General features: G+C 42.4%; 1 protein-coding gene across 2 annotated transcripts in view; it reads left to right on the top strand.

The window, feature by feature from the left end:
- Nucleotides 1–27,213, top strand: part of myo5c (myosin VC) — a 124,546-nt gene that overhangs the window by 34,927 nt on the left and 62,406 nt on the right. For both annotated transcript variants that reach the window (XM_073033138.1, XM_073033137.1), the window contains exons 5-19: nucleotides 1,726–1,882; nucleotides 6,057–6,200; nucleotides 9,448–9,529; nucleotides 9,706–9,813; nucleotides 11,416–11,522; nucleotides 12,433–12,698; nucleotides 14,730–14,811; nucleotides 14,995–15,135; nucleotides 17,085–17,210; nucleotides 17,351–17,434; nucleotides 20,466–20,600; nucleotides 23,404–23,501; nucleotides 23,609–23,695; nucleotides 23,783–23,894; nucleotides 25,986–26,197. In XM_073033138.1, the coding sequence (XP_072889239.1) occupies nucleotides 1,726–1,882; nucleotides 6,057–6,200; nucleotides 9,448–9,529; nucleotides 9,706–9,813; nucleotides 11,416–11,522; nucleotides 12,433–12,698; nucleotides 14,730–14,811; nucleotides 14,995–15,135; nucleotides 17,085–17,210; nucleotides 17,351–17,434; nucleotides 20,466–20,600; nucleotides 23,404–23,501; nucleotides 23,609–23,695; nucleotides 23,783–23,894; nucleotides 25,986–26,197 (1,941 nt within the window). The remainder of the gene's footprint in view (nucleotides 1–1,725; nucleotides 1,883–6,056; nucleotides 6,201–9,447; nucleotides 9,530–9,705; nucleotides 9,814–11,415; nucleotides 11,523–12,432; nucleotides 12,699–14,729; nucleotides 14,812–14,994; nucleotides 15,136–17,084; nucleotides 17,211–17,350; nucleotides 17,435–20,465; nucleotides 20,601–23,403; nucleotides 23,502–23,608; nucleotides 23,696–23,782; nucleotides 23,895–25,985; nucleotides 26,198–27,213) is intronic.

Genomic DNA, 27,213 nt, shown 5'->3' on the forward strand with positions numbered 1-27,213 from the left:
GACTCACATCACATGAAGCTTTTTAAAGTCTCCTTTGCCTCTGTTGATTTTAGCATGATTACATTCTATGTTGCAATTTTAGATATTAACAATAATAAGTACTTAACCTGAGTGGGAAATTATTTTGTTACAGCAGCAACATTCAAAAGCACACTTAGCAATAATAATAACTAATAAAGTACAGAATAATATACACAATGATAATTTGCCGATGTGCAATAATTGCAATAAAAGGCGCTAAATCTGTTCAAAATGCTGCACATTTCTTGTTAGGGTTGGATTAGGAAATGAAATAATCCAGAAAGAGGTAATTCCTGGAAATCCAAATTCAATAAGGAAAAATATGATTAAAATGAATTATATTTGATTATGTTTTCAAGTTTTATGTTATTTAGCATTGCATTCAGTGCAAAGGACTAAGACACTGATTTTCCAATAGCGTGTGCAGATCAGTAAATTTCATATCTGAAAATTGCAAAATTAGTGCGTCAGGATTTTGGGAAGACCTGACCGTAACTTTCTTTGGTCGCCTGCCATTCTGTACTTAATTGATTTGCACAAATTGTATTAAAGCCTGGCATGTCCATCTTGCAGTGTCTGACAGCTGGCAAGAAATGCTGGAGCAGACCGGAGGCACAGAGGCATCGAACACAGAGCCGCCACAGTAGTGTAATGGTCGGCTCGACGCTATTGTAGCTCATGGTGTTCTGGAGTTCAGAGTTCAATTCCGGTGCCATCTGTAAGGAATTTGTGCGCTCTCACCATGACTGTGGGGTTCCCTCACACAGTCCGAAGATGTACCTGTTAGTAGGTTAATTGGTCATTGTAACTTGTCCTGTGATTAGTCTAGTGTTAAATAGATGGGTTACTAGATGGTGTGGCTCGTTGGGCTTGAAAGGCCTGTTTGGCAGTCGATATCTAAATTAATATATTGAAAATAGAGGCCCTTCAGCTCATAACGTCCATGCAGACCATTCAATCCCTATCTGTGCTAATCCCATTTGGAGCCTAGCTTACTGTGCCTCGTCAATTCAGGTGCTCATTTCAATCCACCAGAAATGTTGCAGGAGAGTATGTGCCTTGACCACACCCGCACACAGGATCTTTCAGATTTCTGGGTGAAGATATCATCTTTAAGTTATTTACTCCTCATCTTAAACCTATTGCCTCTGCTATTAAACATTAAACAGTTAAGACCTAAGAAGTATTTCAATCAGATTTTTTTCAAAGTAAAACAAAATCACTGATTATTATATTTATTTATTGAGATACAGTGAGAAATAGGCCCTTCCGGCTCTTCAAGCCTCGCTGCCCCGATTTAATCCGACCCCAATCATGGGACAATTTACAATGACCAATTAACCTACCAACCGATACATCTTTGGACTGTGAGAGGAAACCGGAGCACCCGGAGGAAACCCACGTGGTCACGGGGAGAAGGTACAAACTCCGTACAGGCAGGGGTGGGAACCGAACCCCGGTCACCTGTATGTAAACCGTTGTGCTAACCACTACGCTACCGTGCCGCCCCACATTCAAATAAAGTAGTTACGTGTTAATCTAAAATTAAGTTTTTAATAATCCTATTTGCCAGATTTTGCACTTGTTTGTTTCTCTAATTTATTAAGATTTACTCAAAGAGTGGCGCAACGTTAGTTTTAGTTATGTTTCAATCCGATTACGGGGGACAGTTGCAGTAACTCTTCGTTCTACTTCTCATGTCAGGAAGAATCGAAACCAATCTATCATTGTTAGTGGAGAGTCTGGTGCAGGGAAAACCGTGTCTGCCCGATACGCTATGAGGTATTTTGCTACCGTTAGCAAATCCAGTAGCAAGGATTGTATAGAAGATAAAGTCCTTGCATCAAATCCTATAACAGAGGTAAGGAGCAACAGTTAAAAAGTGAATAACCTTAAGAACATTAATAACCTTAACTTTAAAACATTAGCAAGGTAATCAGTTATTCAGACAATAGAAAGTGTGACCTATTCCCATTCCCATTCCCATGGCCTAATCTTGTGCCACAATGAGGCCACACTCAGGATGGAGGAGCACCACCTTATATTCTGTCAGGGTAGCTTCTAACCTGATGGCATGAATAGCATTTTCTCCTTCTAGTAAAAAATATTCCCTCCCCCTCTCTTCATCTATTCCCCACTCTGCCCTCTTGCCTCTTCTTATCTGCATATCACATCCCCGGGTCCTCCTTCTCTTCCTCCCATGGTCCACTCTCTTCTCCTATCAGATTCTTCCCTCTCGATCCCTTTACCTTTCCATCTCACCTGGCTTCACCTATCATCTTCTAGCTATCCTCCCTCCCCTCCATCCCACTTTTTATTCTGTCATCTTCCCCCTTCCTTTCCAGTCCTGAGAAAGGATCTCAGCCTGAAACATCTTCTCCATAGATGCTGCCTGACCTGATGAGTATCTCCAGCATTTTGTGTGTATATCTTTAGTGGTTCATAATTATCTCCATTGATCTAAGGTTAATTACAGCCTTAAAATTGCTGCATGCTATTTCTTTTCTATGTACCACTTCAACTTTGAGTCTTTTACTTCATGAAATTGATCTGTGCACTCAGGAGGCAATGGTTGATCAACAGTGATGATCACACATTAAGGGCCTGTAGTGTCATTGTGGAAATAGGTAATTTGTACAATTCGAGTCAGTTGGAGATTCTAAGGAAATTAAGGCATTGGAGAGAGTGTAGATCTAACTACAAAGATTCCTTGGATACGAGGTCAGGGTGGGAGGTTGTGGTGGTAGTGGATTCTTATGTTGTGAAGAAAGCCTGGTAAAGCTGAGATGACGATCCTTGGAGCAAGCTGAGGATAACTAAGGGCATACCAAATAAAGGACCGTCTAGATAAAGTAGATAACGTAAACTGGATTGAAACCAAATAAGACACATTATTGGCAAAGAACCAAAGGTGATTAGGAAAAGCATTTTTCACAGAGAATGGTCAACAACTGGAAAGTGGTGGCTAACAGCTTGATGGAGACAGACATGGTCATTGCTTTCAGAAGGGAAATAGATAAAAACTTGAAAGGGGAATAAAACAGGACCATGGGGGATAGGCAGGAAATCTATGTTGCTTTTGCAGACTAGTGGGGTCTTGATGGATTGAATGTCGTTACCATTCTGTGATTTAGTGACCTGGTTCTCTCATTAATAAGTATCCAGAAGGATGAACACTGCTCTCTGTTATGTTTTATAACTTCAAAACATTTAACTAGTTCAGAGGAAGACCCGTGAGTCTAAAATGTGGATCTAACTTCAATGTGGATTCTAAAATGTGGTCCTGATGAAGGGTCTCGGCCTGAAACATCGACTGTTCTTATTCCTATGGATGCTGCCTGGCCTGCTGAGTGTTGATCTAACTTCATGTTTGCTTTAAGCGAGGCACACACATATCACGTGGTAGTGTGATGATGTATGCAAGCCACATATCTTACAATCTGTAACGAAATATTTAAAGGAACAAGAATGCTTAATATATGGGAGAAGAATGCTTGTATAGAATATTTGGGAGAAAGAAGCATCACATAACACCCGTGCCCAATGGCTGGAAGACCTACGAGCAAAGCCTCTGTAGTCTCCCTGAGGAAGAACCAGCAGTGGGTAACAAGCATGAAGAACAGGGCCTGACATGATCCACTCCTACTGGCTGAAGAAATTAACAGCACTGCATACGCGGCTGGCAGCTCAAATGAAGCAGCTACTTGAAGCAAGCTCCCACCCTGACTGGCTAGCTCAAGGAAGGATACTAGTCATAATGAAGGATCCTCACAAAGGAGAAACACCATCAAACTACCGGCCTATAACCTTCCTGTCGACAGCATGGAAGCTCCTATCAGGCATCACAGGCAGCAAGCTGAATGAACATGTGTGTAATTTCTGAGCACTGCTCAGAGGGGGATTGGGAATGGAACCAGAGGCTTCAAGCACCAACTACTGGTAGTCATGTGAGACTCCAAGACCAGGCAAACTAACCTAAGCACAGCCTGGATTGACTACCAGAATGCATACGACTACACATGGATCCTGGAATGCCTGTCTTTGTACAAGGTCAACAAAACACTTATGATCTTCTTCAAGAACTCAGTGGGCCATTGGAGGACAATGCTAGAAGTTAATTCAAAGCCAATAGCACAGGTGACCGTCAGATGTGGAAGATACCAGGGTGATGCACGATCCCCACTGCTGCTCTGCATAGGCTTGACCCCCCTCAGCCAGATCATCTCAGAGAGTGGACATGGGTACAGGATCTAGAGCGGAGTGACCATCAGCCACCTCCTGTACATGGCTGACATCAAGCTGTACACCAGAAATGAGAGAGACATTGACTCACTGTCCACCTGACAAGGCTGTACAGCAGAGACATCGGTGTGTCATCTGGACTGGAAAATTGCAGCTGGGAGGTAGTGAAAAGAGGCAAACTCATCAAGACCAAAGGAGCTGAGTTACCTGAAGGCCACATACCAGATGTACAGGACAGCTACAAATACCTGGAGATCCTGCAGGCGCATGAAAGCCACGATGTGGACACAAGGAAGGATGCCTTGTCCCAGTACCTCCAAAGAGTGAGACAGGTACTAAAAAGCCTGCTGAATGAGAAGAACAAGATCAGAGCCATCAACGTATTCACCCTACCAGTCATCAGAAACCCAGCCGCAACGGTGCGCTGGCAAAGGAATGAACTGGAAGCCGTTGACATCAAGACCCGGAAACTTCTAACAATACATGGAGGATTCCACCCAAAGTCCAATGTTGAGTGATAGAATAAAGGAGGATGGGGACTTGGAAATATTGAGGCCACAGTCCTGGGAGAAATGTGAAACATCCCTGAGTATGTCAGGAAGATGGCCCCTAAGGATGACCTGCAAGGAGAATCCCTCAGACAGCAGGCAGAGGACATGGAAATGGAAGTGGGTGAAGCAGAGCCAGAGGATCAGAGGCCATGGCAGGACAAGCCCCTGCACGGGATGTAGCATCGCCAGACATCAGAGGTGGCTGACATAAGAAAGCCCTACCAATGGCTGGTAATGGCAGGGCTGAGGGAAGGCATAGAGGTGCTGCTCATGGCTGCACAAGAACAGGCACTGAGCACAAGAGCAATAGAAGCAGGGGTCCATCACACCAGACAAGTCCAAAGGTGCAGCCTGTGCAAGGAATCCGCTGAAACCATCCAGGGTGCAAGATGCAGACAGGGACAGCACACACTGAACGGAACAACCAAGTTGCAGGAATTGTGTACAGGAACAGCTGCACTGGGTATGGACTGGACATTCACATCCAATTGGAGAAACACCCGAGAAGGTAGTGGAGAAGGACAGAGCTCAGATCCTGTGGGACTTCCAAATGCAGACTGATAAGCAGGTACCGGCCAACCAACCAGACATAGTAATACTGGACAAGGAAGAAAAGAAAGCAATGGTAATAGATGTGGCAACCTGACTGGCTCAACAAATCCCAGGAACAACATATGAGATCTTGGTCCAGAAGAGCACACTACTAGGAACAGTAAGGATACTGTGCTGAAGCCGCAAGCTCCCAGGCCTCTGGCAGAAGATGCAAGATTGAGGGAAAAATACATGTAAGGGGTGAGAAAAACACACACACACACACACACACACACACACACACACACACACACACACACACACACACACACACACACACACACACACACACACACACACACACACACACACACACACACACACACACACACACACACACACACACACACCATCATTATAATTGAATTCCATGCAAACAAACCAACTTTAGAGTCAACCTTTAATTCACAGCAGTTTCTAGTTGCTAAGAACTATAGTTACAATGAAGGATAGTTGGTAGACATCATCTTTCAGTTTGCAAATGTCAATGGCTTAATTCGAAATTTTCTTTATTTAAGTGAACAAAGACCTCCAAATTTTATAGACACACTTTTTTTCAAATAGAATTTTCCCAATAAATGTTCATAAGTGGTTTGATTGCTGGATTACCTAATGCCTCAGGTATTTGTAGCAATATCTCCTTGTTTCCAGGCTATTGGAAATGCAAAGACAACACGAAATGACAATAGCAGTCGCTTTGGTAAATACACTGAGATCAGTTTTGATACCCGGTATCGAATCATTGGTGCAAATATGAGAACTTACTTGCTGGAAAAGTCTCGGGTGGTGTTTCAGGTAAGAATTAGACTGGGTAAGGACAAAGTATAAGGTTCTCTAAAACGTAACCATGAAAATAAACTTCTCCACGGGACACTGGCCTGCGGTTACCTTTGTAATGAGTCGTCTTTTAATCTGTGATTCAAGTATTTGCCATGATCAACATGACCATATCTGATCACACATTTCAGTCTCTTGATCCTACATACTTTGTCCCTATAACATTAAAGAATATACTGTATCATCCTCCTCCTTGAATACATTTAGTCATTTAGCCTTCCTTTGCATTTTGTGGCAGAAATTCCTAGAGGCCCACCATCCTCAAGGTGAAGAAATCTTTTCTGATACTGGTTTTAAATACACCATATCCTGAGGTTCCATTCCTCCTCCCTGTCTCGAAGACATGAGTTGCCAATATAATTGTTCCTTAGATTAGTTACAAGTTCATAAATTTGAAACCGCATTTTCCTTGGGCTGTGTACGTCTAAGGAATACACACTCGGGTCCTGCCAAATTTGTGAGATTGCATCGGCTCTCCCACCCCAAACCCTGGTTTGTGTGGCTGCTGTGTCATTTGCAGCCCTGTTATAACTCGGTGCCAAGAAACAACGCCGCATACGGTTAAAGGAATTATATTTACGAATGTTAACTAAAGGATTAGTAAAGAAAAGAAAGAAAAAAAAACAAAAAGGGCCCATTATAATTAAATAGTCAAATGTGTGTAAATCGGAGCGCAGCTCTTCCAGAAGTCATACTCACCAATCCTCAGCAGACCCCAGCACCTGGGTCCATTGAATCTCGGTTCCCCACCGGGTCGAATCTTACGACTGTTTCTCTCCAGCATCTTCCCTCTTCATCTCCGTCCGAACAAAGACCCCAGCTCACACTGGTGTCAGGTGCACAGAAATAAACCCCGCTCCCCTGATTGGACGGTTCACATTCCAAAGCACCTGTTATCTCTAACCACAACCCGCACATTCCTTCTACAGAAAGACCACTCCATTCGTAGTGAAACCTTTACCGAGGCGTTACAAATTCACTGTTGAACCTACGATCACATATGCTGTAGTTAATAAACACCCACTATTTCTACACCCGTCTCCTCTCCATGAATGAGTCAAGGGTGTTTAAGTTCAAAGTGAATTTTATTTCAAAGTACAGATATGTCACCAGAAATTCATATTCTACTGGGCATAGTCAATAAATCTATAGAATAATAACTGTAACAGAATCAATGAAGGATTGCTCAAGTAGGACATTCAACCAGCGTGCAGAAGACAACTCTTTAAGCCCAACTCTTGCGATTTAGATGAGTAGCTAGCTAGATCAGTTTAAAGCAAAGCAGTTGATGAAAATTAGTTTTTTTAAGAAATATTGCTTTAAGTTTTTTATTGAGATACACTGCGGAATAGGCCCTTCCAGGACTTCAAGCTGCGCCGCCCAGCAATCTCCCATTTTAACCCTAGCCTAATCACGGGACAGTTTACAAGGACCAACTAACCTACCAACCAGTATGTCTTTGAACTGTGGGAGGAAACCGGAGCACCTGTAGTAAACCCACAGGGAGAATGTACAAACTCCTTACAGGCAGCAATGGGAATTGAACCCTGGTCACCTATACTATAAAGCATTGTGCTAACCACTATGCTATATTTTTAAATTCATTTACAGGATGCTGGCATAGTCAGTAATTTCTCTTGAGAAGTGAGTGATTTTTTTCCCCAAGGGCTAGAGTATTAATTGATTTGTTTTTATGAACTGTTTATAGGATGTGGGTGTTGTTGGTCTGGTTCGTAGTTTCCTTTGAGCCTCAGCAGCTGAACCTCTTGTGTTGGGTATTGCTATGGATGTTGAGCAAAAGGTTTTTTTTGCATTTAAACCCCATGTTGATGAAAAATTACATAGTATAACTGTGTGGAACCCAGCAGGCCTAGCAAGCTGACTGAGATAGTATTATCGGATATGTTATACAACCAATGTTCCCTCCAATTTGTATGACTAGTATGCACAAACATCATGTGCTGTGCAGTTTTTTGCCCTGCGACAACAACATGTGCATGCTGAATTTTTAAGTAGATGTAAGCCTGGAGCTATTAGACCATAAGACATAGGCCATTGGGCCCATCGAATCTGCTCTGCCATTCAATCATGGCTGATCCTTTTCTCCCCTCCTCAGCCCCACTCCCCAACCTTCTCCCCGTAACCTTTGATGCCGTGTCCATTCAAAAATCTATCAAACTCTGCCTTAAATATACCCAGTGATCTGGCCTCCACAGCTGCCTGTGGTAACAAATTTCACAAACTCACCACCCTCTGGCTAAATAAATTTCTCTGCATCTCTGTTTTAAATGGACGCCCTCTGTCCTGAGATAGCGCCCTCTTGTCCTAGACTCCCCCACCATGGGAAACATCCTTTCCACATCTACTCCATCTAGGCCTTTCAACATTCGAAAGGTTTCAATGAGATCCCCCTCATCCTTTTAAATTCCAGTGAGTACAAACCCAGAGCCATCAAACGTTACTCGTATGATAACCCTTTCATTCCCGGAACCATCCTTGTGAACCTCTTCTGAACCATCTCCAACACCAGCACATCTTTTCTTCATTAAGGAGCCCAAAACTGTTCACAATACTCAAGGTGAGGCCTCACCAGTGCCATATAAAGCCTCAGCATCACATCCCTGCTCCTGTAAACTAGATCTCTTGAAATGAAGGCTAACATTGCATTTTCTTTCCTCGCCACCGACTCAACCTGCAAGTTATCCTTTAGGGTGCGCTGCACAAGGACTCCCAAGTCCCTTTGCATCTCAGATTTTTGGATTTTCTCCCCATTTAGAAAATTGTCTGCACATTTATTTCTACTACCAAAGTGCATGATCATGCATTTGCCAACATTGTGTTTCATTTGCCATTATCTGGCACACTGCCAGTGTCTTTCACAGTGCAGACTGACACAAAATATTCATTTAATTCACCTGTGTACTACGTACTGTGTTTGAGTACTATATTCTAAGAATAATAAGCCATTCCACGTTCAGTGAACGTGCAGTTCTTTTATGTGTGACACTCTTTGCTGCTTTGCAATTTACATGGTGAATCAATAATTTCTTCAATAAAAACAATTTAAATAAGCCAGTTCTAAAACCTGCAGACGAATCATCACAAACTCCATGTTGTCAGCATTGTCCGCATCAGAAACCGGAAAAGGAAATGTGATTGTGTACGATCATGAAATAACATTGCAATGTCCATTTGTTAACTTTAGACCGAGAATGAGAGAAATTATCACATATTCTACCAACTTTGTGCATCTGCTGATAAATCGGAGTTCAAGCACCTGAGGCTAGGTAGGTACTTTGATACCTTCCTGCTTTTCAAACCACTTCATCTCAATTTGTTTGGATCTGCCGATAAGGAATGTGTGATATGCTGTGATCAGAGTAAGAGTGATGAAGTAAATTCTTTCTGCAGTTGACGCTTGTCATATATTTTCTCTAATGAGATCACTTTAAATTATTCTCAGGTGCTGCAGAAGACTTCAGTTATGTAAACATGGGTGGAAATGCTGTTATCGATGGTGTTAATGACAGGGCAGACTTTATTGAAACTCAGAAAACGTTTTCACTATTGGGTAAGTGAGGGCCGATCAGCAATGCTTCAGAAGAGGTTCACTTGGTAAATGCTGCTGCTTTTCTGCTACTCAGTCACACGGCTCACAAAAATACTCCGGAGTTCAGACAGCTGTCTCCAGGAGTCAGAATGACTTGGTTTCCCTTGTATTGGAAGGCATTGAAAATGTGCAGACCTTAAATGTGAAGCCTCGCAAGCTTGAGGATTTTGTGTGTGTGGTCATTAATATCGTTATGTTCCAGAACACGCCTTCGTCACGGTGTGCACTGACAAACAAGTGCAGAGGAATGACAAACTCTCAATGTGGGACAGAAACAAGAGCTCATTCATCAAAACTTGCTGGCTTGACCGAGCAAAAGCAAGAGAGAGAATATACCTTAAATAATCACAGAACCTGTGCCAGTCACAATTAACTTGACAAGATTTAACAGAAAGTGCAAGTGCTTAACAAAGCTCATTATGACATCAATTAGTAAATGCTGGTGCTCAGGAAACCTAGCTGCAGAGGCTTATGATGGTACCTCCCTCCCTAAGGCCAGCACCTGACTGCTCAGAGAGACGTGGGGAACTCGAGACAGGGCTGGTAAATTCTAGCTGGTAAATGCTCTCAAGACAAGGCTGGAAAACTTGAGAGCATTGCATAAAGCTTGGGAACGTAGCATTAAACTCGGGAACCTAAATGGCCACGGGTGACCCAGGAAACCTTGACAAACCTGAGTGTGGACTAGGGAAGCTTGGAATATAGCCACACACACACACACACACACACACACACACACACACACACACACACACACACACACACACACACACACACACACACACACACACACACACACACACACACACACACACACACACCCCTTCTCCCTGTAATGTTTGACACCCTTACTAATCAAAATCCTGTGAGCCTCTGCTTTAAAAATACCCAATGACTTGGCCTTCACAACCGCCCATATGAATGAATTCCACTGAGGCTCATTTTCACCAAAATCCCGAATTTGCTCATTTTATTTAGCATGTCCTAAGCATCACTGTTACAGGGATAACAAGATGCATATCAAATCTGCACCTGAAGGCTGTACAATTAAACAAAGCACAGCTAGGTGTCAATTCAAGAAGGGACTGGGCATTTAATATCATGGAGATCGACTCTCCGTCCTGTTAATGACCCAATGAAACAAGGTTGCAAGCACACTTTTAAATCACATTGACAAAATAGCATTGAAATTGATTAGTGCAATCTACATCATAATTAGTAGTCAATAGTGGTTCATAAGCTAATTAGTCAAAATTTTTAAACTTTTAAGGCTTTAATTGAATTTGATGTCATGCTTCTAGACCCAAAAACAGTGGAAGCATCAACTCCACATCTACGTGGAGAAGGCCCTTCAGAATTCTCTACGTTTCAATGGGATAACCTCTCATTCTATAGCAAAGCCATGCATCCTCTTCCTGATTGTAGTACTACCTTCTGCCATTGGTACAAGTCCGTTCTTTAGTCTAACTTCGTCAACATGTTTCTACTCTCTGTAGTTGAAGTCCTTGCAATTTGACAGAAGCAAACCCGGCATGTTAAACAAAAAGTAAATCTGTTTTTCAGGTTTGAAACAAGACTTTCAAATGGATATCTTCAAAGTCTTGGCAGGTATCCTGCATTTAGGAAATGTAGAAGTCAAAGCTGTGAGCGATGAAAAATCTTCAGTGAAAGTAAGTTGCCACTCTTTAAACCTTTAGTAATTTGTGAAGTACAGTAATTCAGTACTGCAGGAAACATTTAACATAAAACACTTGCTTTGAACAGAGTGCATTGATTTCAATGCTATTATTTATAGCAGACAGTTATTAAATGAAAAGGTTTGTCATTGTTAGGATTTTTATCTTCTGAATGAAGCTTTTTAATTTAATGCTTGTGTCTGTGCACATATCAATACAGGAAATAGAAGCAGAGCTTGGCCCTTGTGTCGTACATCATTGAACCAGGCACTTTAACTTAACTTATACATGCTGACCCAGATGCCCATCTTAGTCCCATTTACCCCTGTTTGTCCCATATCCCTCTGACCCTTTCCTATTCACGTACCCGTCGTAGTTATTCTACCTGCCTTCACCACTTACTCTGACAGCTTGCACATCCATTTTCTAGGTTCAAGGCTGATGCCTTCTCTCATCGCCACTTGCCTGTGATATCCCATGCCTCTTGACTCCCTTAATTTTAAAAGGGTTGAGATCTCTGTCTTAAATAAGGTCAGTCTCTAAACTTCTGCAGCTCTTTTGGGTAGGGAGTTCAGAAGATTATGCTCTGGGTGAAGACATTTCTCCTCATCTCTGGTCTGAATGGCCTGCCCCTAATTTTTGAATTTGATGTCCTGCTTCTAGACCCAAGAATAGTGGAAATATCAACTCCACATCTATCTGGAGAAGGCCCTTCAGAATTCTCTACATTTCAATGAGATAACCTCTCATTCTTCTAAATCCTATGTCAATGAGTCATACAGAGTGTCAGCACAATTTTTAGGTGGCTGTCTACACATATAAATAAATGTGTAGGCAGTCACAGAGCTTTGAACGCAAATGTTCTCATAATGATTCTCCTCCCACTTTGTTTCTTTCTAAACAGCTGGATGATTATCATCTGACAGTGTTTTGTGAACTCCTTCAACTTAAGGCAGACAACATGGCTTATGGACTGTGCCACAGAAAAATTGCTACTGCCTCTGACACTGTGATCAAACCCATGACCAGAGCTCAAGCTATCAATGCCAGGGATGCTTTGGCCAAGCACATCTATTCTCATTTGTTCAGCTGCATTGTGGATCACATTAACAAGGCTCTACAGTTTTCTGGAAAACAGCATACCTTCATTGGTGTATTGGACATTTACGGGTAATGAAAACATCACATAATCTGCAGGAAGATTTCAGTAATTCAATTAGTAGCTTGGCTGACGTCATTAAAATTACCTTAATCTTCAAGTTTGTTGACAGTGAAGGCAATATTTCTTTTGATGAGGAAGAAGGCTTTCTGAAATTTAATCTTAAACACTGTGTTATGAGGTTTTCTTTGACTTTGGGACAACCTTCCAATGGTGTTTGTCTGTTTGCCCACATTTGAAGAGGAGGGATGGTTGTAGTTTAGCACGCACTGCCTCATTGGTGCTTGGTCAACAGAAACCAATCAGGAATTCTGATAGAACTAGGTGAATTAAGGGGCACCAACATTTTGTGGCTTTTGACCACTGTAGAAAATCATCAGGATGAGGTGAAGGAGGAGTGGTGTTGGGGTGTGGGTGGAGACCTGAGTTATTTTCTATTCCAGTACTGTGCAATGTCCTAACCTAAAACAGCAGCTGGATTTTATTTGCGGTCCTTGACTTCTATTTGCATCCTTCAAGGAGACTACTGTCTGAAACAGTGGTGCATCAGACAACAGGTGACAGGGCCTGGCTCAGGCCACACTGACAGGTTGGAATAGGGTGACGATGCTGTGTCACCACTCTGAGGTCATTATCAACTTCTAATGCCAGGATAGTCAAATTAAACTCAAAACCAAACGGTGCCTCAATAATGAAAGAAGGAATGTGATTTTTTAAATTCCTATTAGATACTGAATTCAGTTCAACAAAATGCCAAGCAAGGGTTTTTCGATTCCTGCCCAACTTGGCACTCCTTCAGATGTAGGTCCCAATAAAATCAGTAAGTGATCCAGTTGTGGAGATATTCATATCTCTCTTTATCCTCAATACCTGAGTGATATTCATTTTGGGACTGGGCTGATGCACATCTTTTGTACCAACCACACTTCAAGCCTGGAAATCTCCTTTGTTTGCTTATTGGTAATGTTGACTATTGCAGTGAATTCAGAGGACAGTGGACTCGATAGTGACTGGATTTTATTCACTTTGACCAAATTATTGAAGCAGATTGAATGATTCTGTTCCTCTCAAGCCCGAATGTCTAATGTGGAACCCTACTTGGTGTTGTAGTTAACTAACAGACTGGTGCTCAAAGTTAGAATCTCCAACTTGTTAGTTGTACACTGAGTTCTAAGTGTTTCCATTGGACCAACAAGCAGATGTATCTGACTTGGGATTTTTACTGTAACATATTCTATGTGCTTCATTCAAAAAACGAGAAAGGTTTTTATTATTTCCCCAAAGGTTTTCCAAGCAGTCCTTCCAAGTGAGGCAGCGCTTCACCTGCGAAACTGCTGGGGTTGTCTATGGTATCCGATGCTCCCAATGTGGTGTCCTCTACGTTCACGAGACCCATTGTAAATTGGGGGACTGCTTTGTCGAGCACCTTTGCTCCATCTGCCAAATGCCGAACTTCCAGTGGCCCACAATTTTAATTCTGATTCCTGTTCCCATTCTGGCATGTTGGTCCATGGCCTCCTCTTGTGCCATGCTGAGGCCACCCTTGGGTGGAGGAGCAACACCTTGTATTCCGTTTGGGTAGCCTCCAACCTGATGCATGAATATCGATTTCTCCTTCTAGTAAATAATTTTAAAATCCTACCATTCCCCTCTTTTTCTATTCCCCACTTTGGGCTCTTATCTCTTACCTGCCTATCACTCCCCCCGGTACCCCTCCTGCTTCCCTTTTTCCTATGGTCCACTCTCCTCTCCTGGCAAATTCCTTTCTCTCCAGCCCTTTACCTTTTCCATCCACCTGGCTTCACCTATCTCCTTCTAGCTATCCTCCTTCCCCATCCCCTCCAGCTTTTTATTCTGGTGTCTTGCCTATTGCTTTCCACTCCTGAAGAAGGGTCTTGGGCCAAAATGTTAACTGTTCATTCATTCGATTCCATAGACGCTGGCTGACCAGCTGAGTTCCTCCAGCATTTGTGTGTGTGTGTGTTGCTTTGGATTTCCAGCATCTGGAGACATTTTCCTGTTTATTATTTACATCCCTGTAGGTTTGAAACCTTTGACATCAATAGTTTTGAACAGTTCTGTATAAATTACGCCAATGAAAAACTGCAGCAACAATTCAATTTGGTGAGTATTTGTATTGCCTGCTGACATTTGAATTTTGTTGAACATTTTGATTGTAATTTTATCTTTGCTTTGGTGATAAAGACTGAATTTAATTATCTGCAAAGTTAACTGTATAAATGTAAGCAATAATCAACCGATGGCAACAAATGTAGATTAAACCATTTATGTATAAAATCTTTCCAGCATGTGTTTAAACTTGAACAAGATGAATATATGAAAGAAGACATTCCATGGACATTGATAGAATTCAACGATAATCAGCCTTGTATTGATTTGATAGAAGCCAAGATGGGTATATTGGAGCTACTGGATGAGGAGTGTCTGGTGAGACTGAAGTGCTTAAATACGGTTTATGAGTCATGTCAATTTATATTGTTTCTTCAGCAGGTACAAGGGATACAGGCTGAGAAAATCTGTAATTAAAGTCAGCAGTGTATAACAATATTTATGTTTTCTCTTTTAATCTTTGCTCTTATATAAATGAGCTCTTGTTCATTTGAGTACTTTTTCAGAAGTATGATTTTAATTATCTGGTCTTTATTAGTTTATTGAAATACAGTGCAGAATAGGCCCCTCCAGACCTTTGAGCCGTGCCACCCAGCAATCCCCCAGTTAGATCTGAGCCTAGTCATGGGACAATTTATACTGACCAATTGACCTACCAGCCGGTAGGTCCTTGGACTGTAGGAGGAAACTGGGGCCTCCAGAGGAAACCTATGTGGTCACAGGGAAAGTGTACAAATTCCTCATAGGCAGCGGTGGAACTGAACTTGGGTTGCCTGTACCTTTTTGGCCCAAGACCCTTCTTCAGGAGTGGAAAGCAATAGGCAAGACGCCAGAATAAAAAGCTGGAGGGGAGGGGAAGGAGGATAGCTAGAAGGAGATAGGTGAAGCCAGGTGGATGGAAAAGGTAAAGGGCTGGAGAGAAAGGAATTTGCCAGGAGAGGAGAGTGGACCATAGGAAAAAGGGAAGCAGGAGGTATGCCGGCCCCTACACGACTGTGCCGCCCAGAGCCAATCCGAGCCAACTGTTACAATCAAAACTAAAAGGTTGTTTTGTAGTCCTTTGGTTTTACTTTTTAATTACAATGTAGATCAATATCAAAATGATCAGACTTGAAAATGAGCTAATCTTACATTAAGCTGGCTGCTCAAAAACGCTTGAAATTCAGTACAGTTTGGAAGTCCGGTTGATTGCCAAGCTTGGCAAGATGTTTGCAGACGGTCGAGGGACCCTCAGCTGTGCACTAATGATGGCTTCTCGATTGGAGCCGAAACATCTGCGAACTTTTTGCCAAGGTTGACGATCAACCAAACACCCAAATGGCCAACCCGAGCTACCAATATACCGCAATTCAGTGCAGTATATTTGAGTTATCAGGTTGTTGTGTGAAGGGAAAGAACCAAAAACAAAAGCTGCAGTGGTGGGCAGCTTCTGAAATGTCAGAGTGGAAGTGGACTGCATTTGATTTAAGGGTTATTAGGTAATCATCCTTAAATTCTTACAGTCCACTCTCCTCTCCTATCAGATTCCTTCTCCAGCCCTTTACTTTTTCCGTCCACTTGGCTTCACCTGTCACCTTCTAGTTATCTTCGCCCCAGCTTTTCATTCAGGCATCTTTCCCCCTTCTCAGTCCTGACGAAGGGTCTCGGTTTGAAAAGTTGCCTGTTTATTCCTTTCCAGTGATGCCACCTGACCTGCTGAGTTCCTCCAGCATTTTGTGTGTGTTGCTCTGGATTTCCAGCACCTGCAGACTTTCTCATGTTTATGATTAGATAACTGCTGTGAAACCTAGCAGATAGATATTGAATGATGTTTCTGATCAACTTGTTGTTTTAGCGGTTAACAATGTTTATCTGCTAATGTAAGTGACCATAGCTGGCTTGTTCACAGTAAAGTGTATAAATTAGTCTATCTACTAGCTATGGATTTCCTAAAACAGAAACTTTATGACAATGCCAGGCTCCAAAATATTAGGGTTGGAAAGCAACGTGTTTGCTAATTAACTTGAGATATTTGCAGATTAAAGGGAGTTGGGAGCAATTTGAAAAGATATGTTTTGACAAGAGACATTTTATTAATGGTGATCAAGAATTAGCATTTGAAGTATTTCTGTATTTTAGTCTTAATTTGCTCATAAAGCCTATGGTTAAACTTGGACTATTGATATGAGCGAAGAGTTAGTATCTGGTATTCTATTAAAAACTGAGGAGAAGAAGATAGCTTTTTAAGTGCATGATAAATATCCAATTGATTTTTCTTAATTTTGTAGCTGCCATTAGGAACCGAAGAAAACTGGCTTCAGAAACTCCATAATAACTACTTAAACAAAAACCCTCTCTTTGAGAAGCCCAGAATGATGAGAAAGGCTTTCATCATCCAGCACTTTGCTGACAAGGTAAGTGATGGTCAGGTCAGTCCCCTTTTTTGCCATTTCCCTTCAACATTTCCATTAATAGCAACATATTGATTTCAATAGAAAGCTGAGGTCCGTGCAACTGATGCTTTAATATACTGACAGTTTCTCATTACCACAAGGTACAATATGAATGTGAGGGATTCCTGGAGAAAAACAGAGACACATTGTATGAAGAACTCATCAATGTACTGAGGAAAAGTAAGGTTTGTGACCATCTCTGTAACGTAATACAGTTTATTATGGAATAGTAAGAAAAGTCACCCTTTTTAAAACTTAACAGGCCACTGCTCTAATATAATTGCTTCATGTTTCCCCTCTACATTCCAGAACCTAATTTCTCCATCCACTGATGCACAGATATTTTGCCCAACTGCATAGTTCCTTCTTTGGGAGCCTATTTTTTCCCTCTTGGACTATGATTTCACACAGGATGACTTCGCCCTTCGCCGATTTACCTTTTCAGCTGATGTGGGCTAGATCGTGTTGATCTTTGGCCAGCAGCCCCAGGGAGAGCTGGCAGTCTGCTCCAGTGCCTTGTGGGCTCCCTTGACTGTACACTGCAATGCGGCAACATGGAACACGTGCAAAGCCAATCTCCGATTCCACCAACTCCGGGAGCAGCTCTCAGCTGAGGGGCTGTCTTGGATACGTGCAGCACAGAAACAAACCCTTCAGCCCATCTAGTTTATGCCCATCTCATCTTCTGTCTAGTCCCATCTGCCTGAATCCGGATCCTAGCAATCCATACACTTCCCATCCATTTACTGATCCAGACTTCTCCTGTGCCTCTGGTCACTCAGCTTGGTTGACATAGCAAGTGAGATTCTATACATTTTTTCATAAAATGAGGCCATTCCGCCCATTGAGTCTATGCCAGACCTCTGAGCAATCCCATTCCCTCAACCTCTCACATGCCTATTAACACCTCCCCTTGATTCTCCATCCTACTACCTACATTAAGGGCAAATTAACCAACGACAATGCAACTGAGGGATGGGGAAGACACCAAATCATATGGATCATATGACTTGTAGTCACGGGGAGAGCACGCATAATCTGCACAGATACCTCCCAAGGATATTTTAGCTATTTTTTTCTAAATTAATAGTGTTTATATAAGGGAAAAGAGTTCAGAAATAAATATATTTCTTTTTAATGTATTTTTCTTGTATTTTAAAGAATGTTTCAAGTATTTCTAGCTATCTCTAGTGATTGGACAGCATGACCTGTCAGTGGGCCATCAGGCACTTGACTGTGTATTCTCGGCTTCTGCTTGGCAGAATGGCCATAGAAGACCATAGAATGACCTGCAGGTCACTGGAAGCAGCTTGGCTGCAGCTGGTTACCATGGCCGATGGGCGCCAACGTGAGGCGCGTGCTGGAGCACGATCCGGCCCAGTTTCTCTCTCGTTTGCAGACCTGCTTCCGATGGAGTCTTAACCACACCAGCTCTAACAGAGCAAAATCCCTTCCATTTATATTGCTGACCATATCGAAAGCACCGTAGCAATTGCGTACGCTAGATTTGATTCTATGGGGTAGCTCACATGTACATCAGTGAAACATGTGCAAGACAGATCTTGCCATTGAAGTTACTCTATGATTGGAACTAATTCCTTATCACACTAGTTACTGCCCTTCTCCCATTTCTGAGGATGACTTACACAAGTCAACAATGGTGAGAACTGGTGGCTGGCCTGCACAGCTGAATTGAGAGTGCAGTCCTCATGAGCTGTGGCATAATCAGAAGGCACAACCTTAGAATAAAGGATGCCTCTTTCGAGCTGAGTTGAGGAGCATCAACCAGAGGGTGGTGAATCTGCGGAATTCGGTTTCTATATCTTACGGTCTTGTAATGCCATACTCAACAAAAATATCATCAGCAGACTATTTCCTGTCTGCTCACTGACAGCAGCTTGCTTTGCAAAGACGCAAAATGGCCTTGTTGGTGTTTATTATCCTTTAATGGTGATGCATAAAATAAGGTAATTTGAAGCTTTGCCACTTTTCTGTGTGCTCACCAGTATAGTTACAGGATGTGATTGATAAAAGGAGAGAATTTTAACCCCCAGAACATTTGAATTTAGATTGTATATGAGGGTACAAAGCTAACACCAGCCTGTCTCAAGAATGCCCACTAGTTGAACAAACACAGAGTAATTGTTATAGCAGGAGTTTCCACCTTTTTTATGCCAATAGTCAATACCATTAAGCGAGGAGTCCATGGACTCCAGGTTGGGGACGCTTTTCTATAGGATATTAATATGTGAAAACGTCACTTCAAGTCAGACACAAAGCTAACTAAAATTATTCACAATTCAAGCAAATCAAACGAGACAAAGCCAGAGCTTCTGGACTGTGCTCAGCAGAACCTCCCAGAATTAATTCCTGACCTGTGCCAAGTTACCTGCTCGGTGTGCCAGATGAAATGCACCTGGTCACGGCATTCCTAATCTATGAGAGTTCAATTCCTATTCAATCGAAGTTGCCCAGTTTCTGAAGCTGCATTGTTGGAATTGTATATGTCCGTTTGAGTGGGTACTGAGTAAGCAAAAGATCCAAGCTTTCTGGTACATAATTGTAAAGCCCTGTGCTTTAGTAATGATCGTCAAATGAGGGCTTGGAGGGTGAATGATACTTGAGGCACTTGACCTAGTAAAGGAGAAAGGATCCAATCATTGACATGGGAGTTGCAGCAAATACTCAGGTCAGATGCATTGAAATAGATTTTCCGAACCATAAATATAACAATGCCTTTAGGAGAGTACAGGCAAAACTAAGCCCAGAAGGGGGTACAGGAGCGTTGGGTCCAACACTACAGCTACAGGAACAGTTCTTACCCTTCAACCAACTGACTCCTGAAACAACGTGGATAACTTCACTCACCTCAACCCAGATCTGAACCCACAACCTATGGCCTCATTTCAAGGACTGTGCTACTCACTTCTCAGAATTATTTATTTGCTCTTTATTTATTATTATTATTATTTTCGTGCAGTTTGTCTTCTTCTGCACATTGGTTCTTTGTCGGTCTTTGTAGTTTTTATTTGATTCTGTTGTATTTCTTTGTTTTTCTGTGATTGCCTGCAAGAGAAAGTGAATCTCAGGGTAGTATATACAGTATGTACTTTGATTATAAATTTACTTTGAACTTTGAGAAGCATGGAATTGGAGGCAGCAAAACTTAAATGTAATGTAATGACCTATCGTGCTTTTTTTTTTAAAATTTCACAGTTCCAGCTGCTGGCTGATTTCTTTCGAGACAACGAATCATCCACGGGAAGCCTGAACGCACATATAAAAGTCAGAGCTGCAAGGCCAGGGTTTAAATCCTTCAACAAGCAACACCGCACGACAGTCGGCAGCAAGGTACGGTTGTGTAGGGAATCATTTTCTGCAGTAAGACCTTCTAGCAGAACTGCATCTTCCAACGCGGCTTTTGGGATCCAAGTCTATGTCGTTCTGAAAGTGGTAATGTAAGTAGACGGCGGTTAAAAGATGTCTTCTTAGCTGAGGGCAAGGAGTACAAGTCAGAAAGTCGTGTTGCATTGTAGGAAATGTTGGTTAAACCCCACTTGGCGTATTGCATGCAGTTCTGTTTGCCCTGTGTTAGGAAGAATGTGGAAGCTTTGGAGCGGGCTCAGAAGTGGCTTGCCAGGACACTGACTGGACTAGAGGGTCGGGCAAACTTGGATTGTTTTCACTAAGGCGTCAGAGGATGGGGGAAGACTTGAATAGAAGCTTATAAAATTATGAGAGGCAGAAACAGGGTTAGGCAGCCAGAAATTTTTTTCCCCCAGGAGAGACGGTTGGGCGCCGCGGTAGCGTGGTGTTAGCGCGACGCTGTTACAGCTCGGGGACGTTCCGGAGTTCAAGGTTTGATTCCGGTGCCGTTCCGTAAGGAGTCTCATTACGTCCTCCGTATGGATTGTGTGGTCTTTCTCCGCGAGGTCCTCCAGTGTCCTCCCACAGTCCAAAGAGGTTAATTGGTCATTGTAAATTGTCCTGTGATTAGGTTAGGGCTAATCGGAGTTGTGGGGTTGCTGGGGTGCTGTGGCTCGAAGGACCTACCTCGTTCTGTATCACCGAATTAATAAATAAATGTAGAGCATCAGAGGGTGTAGCTTAAAGGTGGGAGGGGGTGGTGGAAGTTTAAAGGGCATTTGTAAAGCCAGTTGTTTTACACAGAGTGGAGGTTACCAAAGGTGCTGCCAAGGATAACGGTGGAAGCAGATATGAGAGTGATGTTCGAGAGGCTTTCATAAGGAAACATGAATACACAGTGAGTGGAGAGCGATGGATTATGAAGCAGATATGAGAGTGGTGTTCGAGAGGCTTTCATAAGGAAACATGAATACACAGTGAGTGGAGAGCGATGGATTATGAAGCAGATATGAGAGTGATGTTCGAGAGGCTTTCATAAGGGAACATGAATACACAGGGAGTGGAGAGCGATGGATTATGAAGCAGATATGAATGATGTTCGAGAGGCTTTCATAAGGGAACATGAATACACAGGGAGTGGAGAGCGATGGATTATGAAGCAGATATGAGAGTGATGTTCGAGAGGCTTTCATAAGGGAACATGAATACACAGGGAGTGGAGAGCGATGGCTTATGAAGCAGATATGAGTGATGTTCGAGAGGCTTTCATAAGGGAACATGAATACACAGGGAGTGGAGAGCGATGGATTATGAAGCAGATATGAGAGTGATGTTCGAGAGGCTTTCATAAGGGAACATGAATACACAGGGAGTGGAGAGCGATGGATTATGAAGCAGATATGAGAGTGATGTTCGAGAGGCTTTCATAAGGGAACATGAATACACAGGGAGTGGAGAGCGATGGATTATGAAGCAGATATGAGAGTGATGTTCGAGAGGCTTTCATAAGGGAACATGAATACACAGGGAGTGGAGAGCGATGGATTATGAAGCAGATATGAGAGTGATGTTCGAGAGGCTTTCATAAGGGAACATGAATACACAGTGAGTGGAGAGCGATGGATTATGAAGCAGATATGAGAGTGATGTTCGAGAGGCTTTCATAAGGGAACATGAATACACAGGGAGTGGAGAGCGATGGATTATGAAGCAGATATGAGTGATGTTCGAGAGGCTTTCATAAGGGAACATGAATACACAGGGAGTGGAGAGCGATGGATTATGAAGCAGATATGAGTGATGTTCGAGAGGCTTTCATAAGGGAACATGAATAGATAGATAGATAGATAGATAGATAGATACTTTATTCATCCCCATGGGGAAATTCAACATTTTTTCCAATGTCCCATACACTTGTTGTAGCAAAAACTCATTACATACAATACTTAACTCAGTAATAATATGATATGCATCTAAATCACTAATTCAAAAGCATTAATAATAGCTTTAAAAAGAAAAAAAAAGTTCTTAAGTCCTGGCAGTTGAATTGTAAAGCCTAATGGCATTGGGGAGTATTGACCTCTTCATCCTGTCTGAGGAGCATTGCATCGACAGTAACCTGTCGCTGAAACTGCTTCTCTGTCTCTGGATGGTGCTATGTAGAGGATGTTCAGGGTTTTCCATAATTGACCGTAGCCTACTCAGCGCCCTTCGCTCAGCTACCGATGTTAAACTCTCCAGTACTTTGCCCACTACAGAGCCCGCCTTCCTTATCAGCTTATTAAGACGTGAGGCGTCCTTCTTCTTAATACACAGGGAGTGGAGAGCGATGGATTATGAAGCAGATATGAGAGTGATGTTCGAGAGGCTTTCATAAGGGAACATGAATACACAGGGAGTGGAGAGCGATGGATTATGAAGCAGATATGAGAGTGATGTTCGAGAGGCTTTCATAAGGGAACATGAATACACAGGGAGTGGAGAGCGATGGATTATGAAGCAGATATGAGTGATGTTCGAGAGGCTTTCATAAGGGAACATGAATACACGGAGTGGAGAGCGATGGATTATGAAGCAGATATGAGAGTGATGTTCGAGAGGCTTTCATAAGGGAACATGAATACACAGGGAGTGGAGAGAGATGGAGCACATGCAGGCAGGTGGGATTAGTTGGATTTGGCATTGTGCTCAGCACTGATGTGATGGGCTGAAGGGCCAGTACCTGTGCCATACTGTGTCCAACGCAAAGTTTGACTTGCTAATCCTGCTGAAATTATGTTAATTGCAGTTCCGTAATTCTCTGCATTTGCTGATGGAGACACTTAACGCCACAACACCTCACTATGTGCGATGTATTAAGCCAAATGATGCCAAACTCCCATTTGAGTAAGTTTTCTTGCCCTGACGTTACTTCCATAATTAAAACATTACATAATAATAACACCTATTGTGTTGATGAATTTCAAGTTTAATATTGCAACTTTTAATGTCAGGTATGACTCAAAGAGGGTTGTTCAGCAGCTGAGAGCCTGTGGTGTTCTGGAAACTATTCGGATCAGCGCTCAGAGTTACCCTTCCAGGTGAACTATAACTCCTACCATTCTGCCACTGCAGTGCCTGGGTGTAGAAGACAGCGCAAAACATAAATATTACTGCTTCATTTTCAGATGGACTTACTTCGAGTTTTTCAGCCGTTACCGTATTTTGATGTCACAACATGATTTGGCAATAAATGACAAAAAACAAATTTGCAAAGAGGTCCTGCAACGCTTAATTCAGGTCAGTATAATAAGGGAGTGCAGTCCAATTCCTGCCATTGTTAATACTACAACTGATCATAACTCTAATCTTGCTGCATTCAAATCAATAACTCTATTGAAATTAATATTGTAATGTAATACACTCTCTCTTTCTTCCTCTGCTATGCATGTTCAAGAAAATTATTGTGGCACGACAGTATGTAAGGTAAATTATATGACAATTAGCAACATTTCCATTTATTCCATGAGAGGTTTGTATTGGTTGCAATATTAGTCCTGTGACAATGCATTGATCTATGATGTGTGTGCACTGATTTTCGCTTCTGAAATGTAATTTAATTGTTTTAATGTGTAATGAATTTCAAATATGGACATCAATGCACCAGACTGTACATACACTGAAGCCTGAAGAGAGACACTCAGCGATTAAGGAACAGCTTTTTGCCCCCTGCCATCCGATTTCTAAGTGGCCTCACTTTTTTATTCTTTCCATCTTTTCTGTATTTTTTAATTTAGCTGTTTAATATACATATATATACTTTATGTAATTCACTATTCTATATTTATCGTATTGTATTGCTACCACTAAATCAAGGGTCCCCAACCTTTTTTACACTGTGGACCGTTTTAATATTGACAATATTCTTGCGGACCGGTCAAGAGTGGTGGTGGGAGGGGGGGTGTTCAAGTGTGGTTGCCATCTTTCTCACTCCCAAATAAGGGATAAAAGTAGCAGTCAAATACGGGACACGTGTTTACCCCAAGAAAGACTATCATGACCATGATGCCTTGCGCGGGCACCTATGTGTCCATGTGTGACGTGTGCATACATGACGGGCGCATGCATGTACATGCCGATTTTTTTTCTGTACACGTTTTGCCTTAATCTTCCCGATTCTGTTAAGTGAAACTACACTGTACATACATTATTTCTACTTTATATAGGCTGTATATTTATCATATCATTCCTGCTTTTACTATATGTTCGTGTTATTTTAGGTTTTATGTGTTATTTGGTATGATTTGGTAGGTTATTTCAAGTTCAACAGTGCGTGACAGGGAATGAGGAAAGGTGCAGCTGACTCATATCGTTTCATATCACCAAATCATGTCATTTCCTCGCGGCCCGGTACCGGTCCGCAGCCCAGTGGTTGGGGACCATTGCGCTAAGTTAACAAATTTCACAACATATACCGGTGATATTAAACCTGATTCCGATTCCTGCAACAGAAAGTCAGTTATCCTCTAAAAATCCTGCAGGTACTGGAAATACAGAGCAACATACAGAAAACGCTGGAGCAACTGAACTGAGCAAGTCAGATGTGTAAACTGACTCAAGCCGATGGGGTGAACGCGGCCAGCTAGACTTTTCAGTGCCAGTCAGATCATTCTGCATGCTTGTACAATGTGCCTGCGTGGTTGAACGCGGAAAGCCGTTGCTTCTCTCACTCCATCTCATCACTGGAGGCCAACGGTAGAATCTCGCCTGTGACTCAAGAAACAAAGACAAAATTTTCTTTCGTTTTAGCAACTTTACTTTCTCTGTTCATGTTTAGTACACAAGGCTACGATTTCCTTATCCGAGCATCACCCTCCCGCCTCCGTGTGCGTGCTCATGTGATGGAAAGTGAACATCCAACCTAAGTGCCCATGTAGTTCAAATGAGCAGAATTCAACAACTGGACAATATTTAGACAGAGGAAATAACTCTTAGCTCCTACGACAGATCTGAACCTCCGTGCAATCAGAAACACAGGGGCTTGCTGACAGGCAAAAGAGATGGAAAGAACTGAATTATTTTACTTCAACATTTTCGATTATTTCATGCTATGTCCTCAGCTTATCAGGGCGTTCCAAGGCGAGACCTTGATGCTGCACTTTCTGGGGCTCAGTGACCATGGACACCATGCTGCCTAACTCAAGGGTGTAAAAGGCTCGAGATTGGTGTCTGGTCCAGTAGAGTGTAGGTGTGTTTTGACTGCAATAGCGTGCATAATCCACCCCATCTCTGCTTCTTTCATTCAGTAAGAAAACTCTGTAATCAAAGCCTTTTGGGCCTTAGTTTTGATTTCTGATTTGGGTGAATAATAATTCTTTTTGTTTCCTGCAGGATCCAAACCAATATCACTTTGGTAAAACCAAGATTTTCTTCCGAGCAGGGCAAGTGGCCTACTTGGAGAAACTGCGGGCGGATAGACTTAGGGCAGCTTCTGTCACCATACAGAAAAACCTGCGCTGCTGGATTCAACGGAAGAAGTTCCTCAAGCTCAGACAAGCCGCTGTTGTCATTCAGCAGTATGTACGTGGGCAGCGCGCAATACGGTAGGAATGTTTCCGGAATTTATTCCATTGCTTTAGAAAACAATAAATAAGAAAAAAAAGATTTAGAAAAGGCAGTGAAGCTGTGGTATGTCTTATATATATATTGGCAATTATGACATTTTAAACAGGATATGGAGTTTCTCATTAACAATAAAGTACAATTGAAGTTAGTCAATATTGTGTAGCAGACATGTTGGAGCATGGAATATACTGTAGATTGTGAGCCTATCCCCCCATATGGTCATGGTGTCCAGTGAAACAGGTATCTTTTGCAGGCTTCCCAGCTTCCGAGCTGTGCAATCTGCCCGCTGAGCTGGCATCAGGTTAAATCAGGCCCAGGCCCAAGAGAAACGACCCCTTTTCTAACTTATGGGTGCTATTGACTGCCAGCAGCGAGAGAACTGAAGCTGTTTACAGATGGGAAATCCTGCCAGAGGATATCATGGCGGCAGATACAGTTATAACATTTATAGTGTTGGGGGCTTTTATAGGATTGTTGACCACCTAGCCGTCTGTGTGGTACCACTCACCGAACAGCCTTGGCGGCTGCAAGAGGTCAGGCAGATGGAGCTATCAACATAGATGGATATAGGTAGTTTCATCTATGTGGCAGCTCCATCATGGGCCCTAGTCTCCCCTACATTGAAGACCTCTTCAAAAGGTGATGCTTCAAGACCCATCATGAAGGATCGTCCCCATCCAGGACACGCCCTCTTCTCATTAAAACCATCAGGGCGGGGGTACAGGAGCCTGGAGGTGCTCAATTAATGATTCAGGAGCAGTTTCTTCCCCTCCATCATCAGATTTCTGAGTAGTCCATGAACCTGAGAACACCACCTCACTAGTTTGCTCTTTTTGCACATATATGCAAAGGGCGTTTATTAGGTGTGTGAAAAACAAACTTACAAAAATCAGCAAAAATAGTGAGAAGAGAACTGCCGATGTTTACAAGATACCTACCAGAAAACACAATAATAGCTCCATACTTTGTCCAGTGTGAACTCTCGGCCGTCCCG

This window comes from Hemitrygon akajei, chromosome 30 (genome assembly GCF_048418815.1).
Source record: "Hemitrygon akajei chromosome 30, sHemAka1.3, whole genome shotgun sequence".
In the NCBI taxonomy this organism is placed as follows: Eukaryota; Metazoa; Chordata; class Chondrichthyes; order Myliobatiformes; family Dasyatidae; genus Hemitrygon; species Hemitrygon akajei.